The sequence below is a fragment of the Leuciscus leuciscus genome (genome assembly GCF_965113295.1).
Source record: "Leuciscus leuciscus genome assembly, chromosome: 7".
In the NCBI taxonomy this organism is placed as follows: domain Eukaryota; kingdom Metazoa; phylum Chordata; class Actinopteri; order Cypriniformes; family Leuciscidae; genus Leuciscus; species Leuciscus leuciscus.
Window position 1 is genome coordinate 46,457,867 of NC_138731.1, and position 11,586 is coordinate 46,469,452.

At 38.6% G+C, this 11,586-nt stretch overlaps 1 protein-coding gene and 1 long non-coding RNA gene across 5 annotated transcripts; both read left to right on the top strand.

Moving 5' to 3' along the window:
- Window positions 1–354: 354 nt before the first annotated feature.
- On the top strand, window positions 355–1,743 carry LOC309502691 (epidermal differentiation-specific protein-like). The gene has a single exon (XM_082175157.1). It carries the CDS (start codon window positions 492–494, stop codon window positions 1,008–1,010), a length of 519 nt encoding a protein of 172 aa, XP_082031283.1. The 5' UTR covers window positions 355–491; the 3' UTR covers window positions 1,011–1,743.
- Window positions 1,744–7,122: 5,379 nt separating this feature from the next.
- On the top strand, window positions 7,123–11,148 carry LOC309502660. Of its 4 annotated transcripts, none has more exons than XR_014207359.1 (8): window positions 7,123–7,413; window positions 7,525–7,630; window positions 7,727–7,799; window positions 7,882–7,954; window positions 8,504–8,594; window positions 8,680–8,778; window positions 8,998–9,121; window positions 10,758–11,148. It is a non-coding gene; the product is annotated as an uncharacterized lncRNA (long non-coding RNA). The 4 variants fall into 4 exon arrangements; XR_014207360.1 differs by having other exon boundaries at window positions 7,731–7,799; XR_014207357.1 differs by having other exon boundaries at window positions 7,123–7,630.
- Window positions 11,149–11,586: the final 438 nt, after the last annotated feature.

The following is an 11,586-nucleotide window of genomic DNA, read 5'->3' on the forward strand; positions in this document are numbered from 1 at the left end:
CATGTGATGTTTTATGTAAAGAACAGGTTAAAATGCGCTGAGATCTCGGTCATGTGACCCATCAAACAGAAAACTGCAGAAGTTCAGGCCGTTCTCAGAAAAACCCTATCTCAGACATTCTGCAGAACGTCCGAGTTTCATGGAAGAAAGGAACTAAACATACAAAAGATTCCTGTAAATTAAACGTCCTGATGTGAACTCCTGAACGCTGTCAAACAATCACACAACTCAATACAATGGATTTTTGTTTTCCCCAGTCATGAGCATACGTTACATACGGCTCGTAGAGAGTTTGGAGCCTTTGGCCGTTTAAGATTTGGCATGTTTCTCAGCTTCCACACCTACATGTACTGTCATGAGTCAACACCCACTTTGGTGTATTTGTGCTTTAAAAGGCAGCTCTGCACACCAAGTAAGTCACTGTTCCCAGCAGAACCACAGGAAGCTGCTTCAGAAACACTTGCCTCTCTCTCCTCGAGTCATCATTCAAAATGAGCAAGATCATTGTTTATAGCAAAGAGAGCTTCGAGGGCAGAACCGCTGAATTCAAGCATGATGTCCACAACTTGGCAGAGAAGGGCTTCAACGACATCATCGCCTCCATAAAAGTCATTGGCGAACCATGGGTGGCGTATTATGATGAGAATTTTGCTGGAAAGCAGCGGGTGTTTGAGGAAGGAGAGTATGCCACCTTTGATGACAAAGGCAGGTTTTCCTCCCTGAAGAAAGTCTCAGCTGACCTGGACAACCCTGAAATCCAGCTGTTTGAGCACGTTAACTATGGAGGAAGAAGCGTGACCATATACAAAGAAACCAATCTCCACAGCATTGCTTTCAGTGACACAGCTTCGTCCCACAAAGTGAAAGGTGGTGTCTGGGTGCTGTACGAGCACATCAATCGTCAGGGTTCCCAGCTTATTTCTTTCCCTGGAGAAGAAGTTTCCAGCTATGTGCCACTCTCCTTCAACGATGTGGCCAGCTGTGTGCGTCCCCTGCTGCCGAAGCCATAGACAGCATCATTCAAAGTCCGCTTTCTGCAGCTGAATATGAACCGGATCCCTTTGGGAAAGAACGAGCCAGGTGGAGGGGAAAGACTGATCTTGACCAGAACTGTGACTGAAGAAACTTCATGCAATTAGACTCAACCTTATCATTTGATGATATCTGTGTAAAGACATACTGTACATGTTCATTTAGCAAATGTTATATAACAAGGAGGAATTTTATTAGAAAAAGTTTTAAGCTGCTAGTTGTTTGGCTTTTCATCAGTAGCGATCAGTATCAGTAAACATATGCAATGAAATACAGTTTTGGAATTGTTACAGATCTACTATAGATCCTACTGTATTTGAATGTATTTCCCCTGTTTGATGAGAGTGAAATATTGAAAGGGATTTTGGATTTATATTATGCAGAGAAAGAGACCACAAATGCTATTTTAATCTGTCAACTCTCAACTTTCTCTCTTTTTTTACATTTACATTTTTCATTTAGCAGATGCCTTTAACCAAAGCGACTTAGAATTGACTATGCCTTTAAAGAAAACCCTTTGCAAATAATGTTGATGTAGAAAAAAAGTAAACTAAAAAGGATTTAGTTCATGAAACATGTAAAAAATTAAAATAAAAGCTGCTAGAAAATCAAAGCCAGCTCATTTTTCCAGCCAACAAAGCCTAATTGTATTCACTGCCGTTGTATTTGTAATTTGCAATATAGTGTGTTATCTCTGATATAATACATTGACGTGGGTTTCAGTGTGATTTATTTATTTTTTGTTCTTAAGGTCCCAAGTGTAACTATTCTGTGTACCAGTATAGTGCATAAATACATTTCTGAAAGAAAATAAATATTAAAACAGAAAGATAAAATATTAAGAAATCCATCAAAAATAGACTCATCTGCCAATGTGTGTAGTTGGCAATACAGGCAAAATGATAAATGTCCCTACTGACACACAAGAGTTAATTGAAACATTATTGACTGAAATGTATTAGCCAACTGTACCTTTGGCAGCAGGCGAGCCCCGTGAAAGAGGTCAGACATGCGCAGAACGTTTGCGTCATGAGCACTTCCAGGCATTCTGCAGCTGATGCTCCTAAAACTAGAGCCCAACATCACAAGGTTAGACTAGGAAATAAACGTTGAACCTTACATGACTTGTAATCATAATGACTGGTAATAACGTGATATTGAATAATAAATATACTGTATATATGCATTGGCAATGACATAAGATGATGATTAAATACTCTTATACTACAGGGCATTTGAATGCTTGAATCTGATTGGTTGACGAACGTTCTAAGGTGTGCAATTATTTTCAGGGAAACGCGCGGCTAAAGTAGTTCCAGGCAGGTCTCGACCGCATTACAGGTCCATATCACTTCGCGTAGTTAACTGTAATAACGGAAAATAGGATACAATTCATAACAAGAAAAAACGAACATCTTGGAAACATCTCGGGTTATCCACAAGATACAGCAAGCATTCATTAAGAAGCACTGCAGTTCTAATGCTGTCAGAGGCAGGGCTGGAGAGCAGGCAGATCATGTCTGTCACAGGGCACAAGTGTGAAGCGAGCCTGAGAAGCTCCTGGGCACCTTCCGCTACAGAAAGAAAGAAGTGGAGCTTGATCCTCTCAGGAAACAAAAGTACAAACGAAAATCAAGCCAAGGATCACCAGGAAATAAAACCCTCTGCTAACATGCGCTTGATCTGCCATTCTCCATGTCTAACTTCACAATCAATGGAAATGTGCAGTTTAATTTTAATGAATAAAGTATTAATTGCGCCAAAATGATTTTATTTTTTTTGAAGATATCCATGGACATTTATTAAACCATAGCAAAAGTAAATTTCTTAAGTTAATTTTTCATCTCTATTTTTTGTGTTTATTTAAAATGAGACAAATCTTATATTATTTTAATCTCCAATGTTTTTTAACAGTTGAGATAGTTCTTTAATGCTTCGCTAACTAGCAGAAGACACTAGCCGGGTTTAAATCCCAGTTGTGCAGGTGGGGCATGTTGTCACACTGTGTTACAATGTGCCCCTATTAGAAATATGCTATGATATTCTATACTTTTATTAATTCTATTGAGAAAACATGAGAAAAAGGTGAATAAAGACTGAGAGTCAATGTTCAGAAATTACTAATTATTTATTTGTTTTGAACTATGTTGTATAGCTGTGTTTTCCTGTGTTCGTAGTCAAAACTCAAAAATGAGTTTATATTTAGGCCTAATTATTAAAAAATGCCATTATTTTATATGAAAAAGTTAATAATTGTATTTTATTTAGAAAATATTTTAGTTTGTCTTGTATATATTTTTTTTTAATAGATCAGATAACATTTTAAGCTGTCATGTTACAATGTACCCCACCTATGGGGCATGTTGTCACATTTCACTTCCACTCTTTCGGGGTAAATCAAGAAAAAAGTATATACTGTATTAATAAAACTAGACATGTGGGAAATTAATGTGGGAAATAATAAATACTCTGAACCACAAGTAGATTTACACAAACTGAGAAAGTCCAAAAGCATTACTTTGTGCCCCGCTCTCCCCTAATACAGGGAAATAATGTTGACTAAACCAGTGCATAGAAATACTCCGCTAACTAAAAACCATGAAGAGATTTCGAACAAATTAGGACTCAATTTAAGCAGACAAAACAAAAACTAAAAGCCGTATAAGAACTGAAGCTTCATGGTCATGAATTATATGACTCGTCTTATGAAATGCTCAGTTTTCAAAACTAGTGATCGTTTCATAACAGGTTATGAATAATGCAGGTGATTAGAAACTGTCTTAAGAAATGTACAAGCTTCATCTGAATATCGTTTATACCAACACATCAGTTTCATGGTGGAAATCTCCCTGTGTTTCTCCTTTACATGTTCATTCAGTTCCTCATATCACTGCATGAAAGATGTGTAAACAAATGATGTGTTTTTAAGTAATATTGCCTGTTGCTGTTTGTAAAGATGTGTTACCAGAAGCCAAACTAAACTATTTTGAATAGATAGTGTCGTGATCGACGTCTTTATCTGAAGTTGAAGTTAAAGTTCCACTGAGACTCGACCTCAATATTCCTCTCAGTGATTCTGTGTCTCTTCCTCCATCATTCAGCAGGTCAATCGTTGACTTTCTCAGTTAAACTGATCATGTGCCGTTCTTGAATCTGTGTGTGATTGTTTGTCAGCGTTCAGGAGTTCACGACATGTTCTTCTGTATGTTTAGTTCCTTTCTTCCACGAAACTCGGAAGTTCTGCAGAATGTCTGAGATTGGGTTTTTCTGTCAGTGAAAGTCTGAGAACGGCCTGAACTTCTGCAGTTCCCTTTCAGCTTGATCTGTCAGCGCTCGAGGGCGGAGTTACTATCGCTTTACTCGCTCCGTTCCCGCTCGTCACTCTTTTACCCCTTTTCCACCAACAAGAACCGGGTGCTGGTTCAGAGCTAGAGCTATTGCCAGTTCGGAGTTGGTTCGACTGACGAGCTTACTAAGAACCGGTTTGCGTTTCCACCGGCCAGAGAGCCACAACAGAGCTATATCTTACGTCACTGCATACGTATCATGTTGCCCAGCAACGCCAAACACAAACACACCAGACTTGTTCGAGATGCATCGGCTTCTCGCAGAACGATCAGCACATGAAATCAAAGCACTGCGAAAGCGATCAAAAAGCACAAGGAGTCGTATGATCTCCAAACACTCCCGCAGCTCTGATCGGTCCACGCTGCTCCGATGCATCTCGAACAAGGCATCAACAATAATAGACGTTGCGTTACTATGGATGCTCATGGGTTTGCGAAAATAAATCGGCATCCAAACACGGCGAATCCAACGCGTTCGTGCAGCTCGCCGTAACTTACATAGACGGATATTATAATCGAGCTGCTATTAGCTCGACTAGCTGCTATTTAAAAATGGCGGTCACAAGTTTCTCTTCAGTCTTGTTGGCCACGGTAACCCCGCCCCCAGCCTCTGACGCAAGCGGTTCTTTCTTGGCTCCGTTCTAGACCCTGCAATGATTTGGTGCTACTTAAGAACCAGTTTTTCTGGTTCGGAGCTGGTGCTTTGGCGGTGGAAAAACAAAGAACCGATTTGAAACTAGGCTCTGGCTCCGAACCAGCACCAGTTCTGCCTTGGTGGAAAAGGGGTATTTGAGGAGGGTGTTCAGGCTCGCGTTCCTCGCAGTACCGGCCCCGTGTTACCGAGGCAGAACGGAATCTGGTATTGTGGGGTTCGCAAATGGATCTCGCGGAGGGGTTAGAGACGGGCTCCGCCTTTTCTCTGCCTTTTCCCGGGGGATCCAGCGCTCTCTCTCTGGGATCGGAAGCCCGCGCCGCGGCTTCTTCCGCCCTGGTTAGAGAGCCCGGTGTTTCAGCAGTCTATCTCTGAGGTAGATGTGCTGAGCATCGATGTAGTCCACAACCACAAGCATATATCTGGACAGGAGTAGGCTATGGGGAGCAAACAGCTTTGGATCGTGTGTTCCTCCCTGCACTCGCTTCATTACGAGTGGGGACACACGCGATTCATGTGTTGTTTGTTTGGGAGTGGAGCATGCACGGTCAGCTCTAGTAAAAGGGGGCTGACAGTGTTCATTCATAAATTCCCGATGTGTAACATTTGCACTATCGAGAGTTTAGCACTGCTCCTGATGGCTTTCTACTCGAGGGAAGAAAGTCAATAAAGATTCTTTGGCTCGGATCTCGCGTGTGCTGAGGCAGCGCGTAGATTACGTGGTCTGTGTAACCTTGCCCACTTAATGAGCTCACAGGTAAATCATGTATAGGCCTATAGAATAAACCAGCAGTCAGGACTTTAGGTATAAACGCTTTTACAGAGCAGTTTTATTTCACAAGTCCCTTATAGGCATAAAAACATATAATAAAAAAAGAATAAAATAAACCAACCCAGGCAGTACACAGAGGTACAAGTGGAGTGAAAACTTAATACTCAAAACAAACCATTACATCACCACAGCATTTACCTATATGTGACACCCTCACACCAAACCACTGCATCCAATAAAAGTAAACACCACACGTGCGCCCACTGTCCCTCGAGTGCAACCGCCTGGGAAAACCTAAACAAACAAAAACACATTTAACGAACAACTCAGCAATTCCTCATTCTCATGAGCACAATGCTATGTCATTGGTTCCCCACAAATGTCAACAAAGAGGGACTCACTCGACATTCGTTTGTCACACTTAAAAAACACTGTTTCACTTGAGTTCAAGACTTATTAAAACCTCATATTAAATAACAAGTAAGAAACAAAGCTCTAAATTAAACAGATAACAATCGGTGCCAGTCCTTGTTTTAGTAGCTTGTGCTTTCCAATGATATATTAGTCATCAGCCCCGCTCATGACGAATCAAAATGCTTGTTTTAGCAGTTTGCGTTATGCACTGAATCAGCTTGCCCCTGAACAAACAAAGAGCCCAGCTTCCCGTTCACCTTCTCATCTTCTGATCGTTTGGTTTACTTTAAATAAGTTGTATCACCTGGTCTAATTTGTGTGACAATGCAAACAAACAAGGATCATAACATTATTCTTATAAAATACTAACCAAAACCATAAAAACAGTTACTACCTTGTTTTAGCAGTTTGCGTTATGCACTGAATCAGCTTGCCCCTGAACAAACAAAGAGCCCAGCTTCCCGTTCACCTTCTCATCTTCTGATCGTTTGGCTTACTTTAAATAAGTTGTTTCACCTGGTCTAATTTGTGTGACAATTAATTCTAGCACCCTTACCAGTCATGCCTCACACAATTCTTCCCCAGGTCCTAGTGTCCCCCTCTCTGCCACATATCTCCTCCTCAAATTTCGTTGACGTCCCGTCGACAGGACAAAATTAAAAAAAATTTTTTTTTTTTTTACATCTCCATGGAATAGGGGAGAGGGGAGCTACAAATCCGCATGCCAAAACCCTTACAGTTGTGTTTCTAATGGACGACTTGGTCGTGGCAAGTGATGTGGGTTAGAATGGTGGCCTGCTGTCGCTCTTGAAGTTCTCCTCAACTCTTCTTGCCGTCCAGTTTCTTTTTGGGCCGTAACTTCAGGTTGGTCGTACCCGCTCCGCTGACCCTCCGATGGAGAATGTACAGGAACCACACACTGTAACGGATTTCTGTAATTTGAACAGTATTTTACTGTAATATGTACAGTAAGATACTGTAAAATATGTATACAGTATGTTACTGTAAACAGCAAAGGATTATGGGAAAATATAGGGTCACTACTGTAATTCTTCACTACTGTAAATCAATTTACAGTAGTGAACTTGCCCGCGAAAAACTGACCAATGGCAAGAGGGATTTCTTTTCAAGTGTTTTTTTGAGGGGTGAAGTGGCAGTTAATGCACGGACAAAAGATCATGTAACTCACCAAAAAGGTTAGTATATAATTTCTATTTTATGTAAAATAAACATTTTCAAATGTTTTTACTTATGTTAACAGCAAACTAACATGATGTATCGTTTTGTTTTCGTCTGAATGGTTTTAGTGTCTTTTTTTCCTGACTGTCGTCAGAATGTTTTTTTTGGTGCCTTTATTACTGTCTTTTTTCCTGACTGTCGGCCGGGTCGCTGTCACGGTGATAATATTAACTGGTGAGTAAGTTAAGTTCACCTATATTAGCCGAAATATTCTTTAGTTAAAACTATAAAAAATAATGGTTGTGTGTTCCTCTGCCTCTTTAACGCAAGTTAGCTCATCAGGCGGGCGGAGTCGACGGTAACGTTAACCGAGCTAACAGCGAACTCAACGTGAAATACTGAGGTAAAGTGAGATAGACGAAACCCTTGTTAAAGTGCAGGTTTTAAACAATATTTTCACGTAGGCCTATATGATTTATTTTCAGGTTTGTGATCTGGATAATGCCATCTGCAACGATGGAGTGTGTTGGAGCCTTTTCATTGTGATAACATCAACTGGTATGTAACGTTATGGTCACCTTCACCTAAATTAGCCGAAGTAAACTTATTAGACAGAGAAGCATAATAACTTTGGTATGTTCTGTCTCCTCTTTCACAACTTTTTGGCAGATGTACAGCGTAAATACTGAGTAAAACTTAGTTAAAGGGATAACGTAGTACACCTTGAACAGAAAATTATGTATGTCATCATTTACTCGCCCACAACGTGTTCTAAACTTGCATGAAGTTCTTTCGTCTGAACATTTATGTAAAATAAGATATTATTAAGATATAAAATATGATATTTTGAATAATGTTGGTAAATAGTGGCTGGTCCGCATGGACTTCTATAATAGAAAAAATACTTTGGATGTCAATGGGGATCAGTAACTGTTTGGTTGCTCATGTTCTTTAAAATATCTTCTTTTGTATACAGCACATTAAATAATTTAATGGAAGTTATGAACAAGTTGAGGGTGAGTAAATGGTGACAGAATTTACAATTTTGAGTAAACTAACCCTTTATCCAACACCATTGTTAATTTCATCTTTTGTTTTATTTTCAAGTTTGTGGTCTGAATTATGTCGTCTGAAATGTCGGAGGTGTATTTTGGAGTCTTTTTTGTGATTGCCTTCGTAATGGTGATAACATCTACAGGTGAGTAAGATGACATCAACTAAATTAGCTGAAGTATGCATTAGTTAAGCAGGCAAACATGTTCTTTTCTGTTCTTTATTTGCAGCGGCCATTCCCTCCGGACTGTACATCACTGCTGACGCTCTCCACTAATACACAGAACGGGTTGACGTTGGAGGAGGAAGAGGAGAAGGAGGAGGAAAGGGTTAGCAATATACCATTATCAATATAGCAAAGTTTTGCTAACTAATATTTTTAATGTTGTTTAATTGATTAAAAACTATAAACACCATACAACATTATATCTTACCTCATCTTCACCCCACATGTTATTGTTGTTAGTAATAAGTTCTGTTATTGTATTTTAGTTTTTTTTTCTGTAAACTATAACACTAAAAGGCTGCTGTGACTTTATCTGTTTCAGGAGAGTCTGTTCTCAAAGCAAAAACATGGATGCTGACAATGAAGGGCAGAATCATCATCCAGTTACAACTGCTAACAGACGACTCTTCAGCATTATCTGTCTATTTTGTCGAATGCAGAATCAGGTAAACCAATATATATATATATATATATATATATATATATTTTTTTTTTACATTACATTACATTTACATGCATGCATTTGGAAGTCACTTTTATCCAAAGCAACTTACATTGTATTAAGTTTAATTTAAATTATCCATTCCCTGGAAATCTAAGCTACAGGAATATTGAAAAAGAATGAAGCTTTAATGATTTTAATGTAATGTATTATGGGGTAATACCATCCCTGTAGGTTAGGGGTGGAAATTGGCAAAAATTTGATGATTCGATAGTATTGCGATATTTGGGCCACAATTCAATATTATTGCGCTTCCTAACATTGCGATACAGCAAGTATTGCGATTCGATTCTGCGATATATTGCGATTCATGTCCCCCATATTATTCATGTCCCCCATATTATTCAAAGACATTACAAAAAATAAGACTGCTCAACTCACTACAAATGCCACATTAAATCTGTGAACATCTTCTACACATTTACTGGAGGCTAGTGCAAAAACTTTGTCCTTGAACATTCAGGACACAGGACCTTATTACAGAACGTAATTATATGAACGCGTCACCACCGCATTAGCACCAAAAACATGGAGATTTTTTTTTTAGAGAATAATTACACAACCTATTCGATATACTATAATTCTATAATTAAATAAACTAATCGAATATCCAAAAATTGTGACTCATCCCTGCATTTAATACCTTGTTTTTTTCCCAAAATCTTCACTTACGTCTCAATTTTCGAAGGGGATTATAAACGTTTCTTCCTTGGTTCGCTTTTATTTAGGCCTATTACATTCACATTCTTTACTGTGGTAAAGTAGAAAAACGTTGTAGGACAGATAGCCTACATTTTTACTTGCACGTCAGATTCATTTCAACACAGTTTTTGCTTGTTATTAGACATGTACGGCGCGTCAAGTTTATTTGATTTTTAGTTTCGCTCTCTTTGGCAGCGCAATTTCAAACATAGCTTAAATGTCTTGCCCTTGTGGAAGATTAAATTCACTTTTCATACCTTTTACAACAAGTAGAAAACATGAAGATATCAGAAAATAGATCGATGGTCTCTTTCCTCCTCGTGTCATCCCTCTCAAAGCACAGAGCGGTATGGCTTCATGTGGAATCACGTGTCTTTGTGTGGAAGTATTAAACGAAAGTTTTTTTTTTTTTTATATAGATTTAACTTTTCTATTATGTAAGTTTCTAATATTTACTGATATGTATTTGAATGCTTTACAGGCTTTGTGTTGCTTCTTTGACGGAATTGCTCAAATAAAGACTTTTTTGCTCGAATAAACTACATTTTTTTATTTCAATTTTCATAATAACCCCCCAACCACTGCAGGTAGTTGGTCCATTACCACCGCAGTGGTAAAAAAAAACTGCCACCGTCACAGCCTTATAACCTATATTGGAATACTTTGCGCTACTGTATCAATATAATTGCGTGCGCAAAATATCGCGACACTGAACAGAATCGATTTTTCCCCCACCACTACTGTAGGTGGATTCAGAATCAGATGTAGTGCTTTTATTAACGCCAAAGTACATGCAGCATCAAGTTTGAGGGTTAGGGAAAATTCTGTCAACACCGGTCTGAAAAAATTATATATTTTTTCCCTGCTTGTGTTTGCAGGTTCATTCTGAGAGTCAACCCTGATGGCACCAAACACCAAAGGCACAGATCAGATGGAAATCTGGAAAGGTCCAAAGAAAAGCATCAGCCTGAAACCCTCAGTGTTTCTCATCAGAGAGGTTGTCAACTTTGACTGGCAAAATTACTGAAATGTAACAACACAACACTGACTTTGACTGTATTTTATTGTTTTAAGGCCTGTTTTGCTTTTCAGTGTGTGTACGTTTTTGCCATGCTACTGATATAAATGGTCACCAGGAGATTAATTCTATGGACTTTGGAGATGTTGCCTTTTTTTTTCTTCAGCTAGTGGCTCCTAAAGGTCAAGATTTGTAATTTGTACTTCTAAAACAAAATGTTCAACGATTAAAAAGAATATTATAAGGACAAATGTTTGTGAGTTATTGTGATTTTTTGGGGGGTGGGGTAAACATAAATTAAAAAAAGAAAATTTAAATGAAAAAAACAAACAAAAAACAATACTAATACTGTAAATGAAAATACGGTAATAATACTGTAAATGCAAGTACAGTAAATGATACAGTATACTGTAAGTGAAAATACAGTAATAATACTGTAAATGCAATTACAGTAAATGATACAGTATACTGTAAGTGAAAATACAGTAATAATACTGTAAAACATTTTACAGTAACTTACTGGCATCCAGCTGCCAGTAAGTTACTGTAAAATTTACAGCAACCTCTTTACAGTGCAGGGTTATTGAGATGATAATCTGTCACAGTACGGAAAAACACAAAAGAATGGTTAGGACTCTCCAGATCCGGTTCAGTATTTTGACTGGGAAACCCCAAATCCTCCATTTCCA

Excerpts from the sequence above, each read along its gene's own strand:
- LOC309502691 (XM_082175157.1), top strand. The coding sequence starts at position 492 with ATGAGCAAGATCATTGTTTATAGCAAAGAGAGCTTCGAGGGCAGAACC.